This window comes from Carlito syrichta, unplaced genomic scaffold (assembly GCF_000164805.1).
Source record: "Carlito syrichta isolate Samal-C Ts95f unplaced genomic scaffold, Tarsius_syrichta-2.0.1 Scaffold301970, whole genome shotgun sequence".
NCBI lineage: Eukaryota > Metazoa > Chordata > Mammalia > Primates > Tarsiidae > Carlito > Carlito syrichta.
In genome coordinates, this window is record NW_007246066.1 from 348,414 (window position 1) to 351,324 (window position 2,911).

At 59.5% G+C, this 2,911-nt stretch overlaps 1 protein-coding gene across 1 annotated transcript in view; it reads right to left on the reverse strand.

The window, feature by feature from the left end:
* Positions 1 to 2,911, reverse strand: part of SYNE3 (spectrin repeat containing nuclear envelope family member 3) — a gene marked incomplete at its 5' end in the record, with an annotated part of 59,903 nt that overhangs the window by 41,614 nt on the left and 15,378 nt on the right. The window contains one exon of the mRNA XM_008055843.2: positions 1,165 to 1,339. Coding sequence (XP_008054034.2) covers positions 1,165 to 1,339 — 175 coding nt within the window. The remainder of the gene's footprint in view (positions 1 to 1,164; positions 1,340 to 2,911) is intronic.

Genomic DNA, 2,911 nt, shown 5'->3' on the forward strand with positions numbered 1-2,911 from the left:
TCCGCCTCAGCCTTCCGAGTAGCTGGAATTACAGGCGTGCGCCACCACGCCCGGCTGATTTTTTTATTTATTGTGGAGATGAGGTCTCGCTGCCCAGGCAGGTCTCGAACCCGCGGGCTCAGGCCATCCACTCCCCTCAGCCTCCCAAAGGTGCGGGATGACAGGCTGAGCCACCGAGCCCGGCCTGCTTTCTTCTTTACACATCTTGACATTCCCCAAGTAGGTAGGCCTTCCATAACCAGAATGCAAATGAACGAAAACCGGGGCCTTCTGCCTAGCACGCTCTTGTGTCTTTTCCGCTCTTTGTGTCTGCAAATCTCTGGACACAAAAGTGTCCTGTGGACACCAGAGCTCAAGAACACCAGAGGTAGGGGATGGCCACACACGGATGCCCACTGCGCAGACACTGCCACCTGTTCACCCCACAGCCACCCCGCTTTTGCCCTCGCTAAACCTCCGGCACCTCGTTTGGGCAGCCACGCCCAGTGAGGGTCAGGAATACAATGGGTACACGCCCCTCAAAGCCACCCCATCATCCTCAGCCAGTGATTGGCCTGGGGTGGTCACATGGCCCCGACCCACCAAAGAGATGAAAGGGCAGTTGGATGCGACCCTTCCCGGGAGAGGCGATGGAGAGACAGCCAGCTCCGGTGCGCCCAGGAGTTCCTTCCTGCGCCAGAGAGTGTCCACGGTTGGATGCACATTTGGAGTGACAGCAGCCATCCTGGGGCCCTGAAGGGCGGCCTGGCCTATATCTACAAAGGACCCAGTCCTGGTGGCACTGCCCAGCTGCCAAGTATGTCCTGGGTTGCTGTGTTTGTTCTAAGCCGCCGCGGGCCAGATTCCTGTCACTTGCAGCCTCAGTAAAGGCCATGGCCATGACACGGCTCTCCCTCAGAAGGGCCCATGCTTCCCCCAGGGGACGGCCTACAATGGGCTCCCAAGGAAGGGGAGATGCTGGCAGGTGGCGGAGAGTCTGTGCAGAGCCCTGGGGTCACACCTGCTATCCAGGGTGACCTTTGTCACTGATAACAGACCAGCACGGGCGCTGGCGCTTCCCAAGCACTGAGGACTCGTGAGACACAGCCCGGGGCTTCTCCCCAATATCTGGAGGCCCCGGAGCACGCCCTCCCCCGGCCAGCCCCCCCACCGGGCCACGGTCACCTCGATCTGGGGCAGGAAGGTGTGGAGCGAGGGCAGGTCTGGCAGGCTGGCGGTGACTTCCAGGAGCCGCTGGGCCAGCGCCCGCCACAGCTGCAGGTCCCGCAGAGGCCGCTGGAAACGCTGCCACAGCTCCACCCCCGTGGCACTGCACTGCCGGGTGCTCTTCCCTTTCAGGCTGCGGGGACAGTGGGGGAGAGACACAGCAGAGAGCGGGGTCAGGCCAGGGGAGGCCGCTCCCAGGCTGGGCGCACTCCTCGCCCAGTGGCTGGCAGTGTCGGGGGTGACAGACTCAAGGTCCAGCTGGAAGCAACCGTGGCTAATTTTGACACGAAAGGGCCCCGGGAGCTTGTGGCACCCGCCTGTCATCCAGGGGCTTGGGAGGCAGAGGATTGCAGGAACCCAGTTCGAGACCAGCCTGGGCAACGTGAGGAGACCTTGTCTCTGCCAATTTTTTTTTTAATTAGCCAGTGCTGTGGTGCACGCCTGTAGTCCCAGCTACTCGGGAGGCTGAGGTGGGAGGATAGCTTAAGCCCAGGAGGTGGAGACTGCAGTGAGCTGTGGCTGCACCCTGGCCCTCCAGCCTGGGGGACAGAGCTGTCTCCAAAAAAAAAAAGAATAAGAAAGAAGGCGTCAGCCACAGGCCTCGGCAGGCTTTAAATCAAGTGTTCTCTGATCTGGAGTAGGTGCAATGAGCTGGGAATTTGGAGTCAGACTGGCTGTGTGACCTTAAGGGGTTTAATAACATCCAGCCTCAGCTTTCTCACCTGTAAAATATGACACCGGCCGGGCGCGGTGGCTCACACCTATGATCCTAGCACTTTGGGAGGCCGAGGCGAGAGGACTGCCTGAGCCCGCGGGTTCGAGACCCGCCTGGACAACTCGGCGAGACCTCATCTTTACAATAAATCAAAAAAGTAGCCAGGCGTGGTGGCGCATGCCTGTAGCTCCGCCTACTTGGAAGGCCGAGGCGGAAGGATCGCCGGAGCCCAGCAGGCCGAGGCTGCGGTGGCTGGGAGCCTGCCACTGCCCTCCAACTCCAAAAACAAAAATAAAAATACAGCACAGGACCGCCTCTTAGAGGCACCGTAAGCATTATGTAACACATGGAAACTGCTTCCAGTGACGGAAGACTAATTCAGCCCGGCCCTCCCACGGACGACAAAAACAAACAAAATGCCTGATCACACGTTAACAGTAAATAACAGAAATGTGAGTCTAACACCCAAAGCTGCGCCGACCCGGAAGGCTTCTGCCAATCTGGAAGAAACAGCTGCACGGCTGAGCTGGGGCGTTGGCAGCCTTTTAGAGGAAGCGCCCTTCGAGGGGGCGTATCCTGGATCACGGCACCTCACGGCAAGCTGGGACTGCGGCGGTTGCCACCCACAGGACACACTGCGAGCAAACTGGGCCCCAAACAGTCAGCCCGGCTTCACCAGGGAACCAAGCCCCGAAGATAAATCAAGGAGACCTGGCCGGGTCCTGCCTGCCCTGGGCATCCCGCAGAAGCAAACAAAATGCTTTCTTGACTGAGACCTCATCTTCCCTGGCCCGACTCCCACCAATAATTTGTCTTTTTCTTTGAGTTGGAGTCTCACTCTGTCGCCCAGACTGGAGTGCAGTGGCCGCTCCCGGCCACCGCAGCCTCGACCCGCTGGGCTCCGGCGATCCTTCCGCCTCAGCCTTCCGAGTAGCCGGAATTACAGGCGCGCGCCACCACGCCCGGCTGATTTTTTGATTTATTGTAATA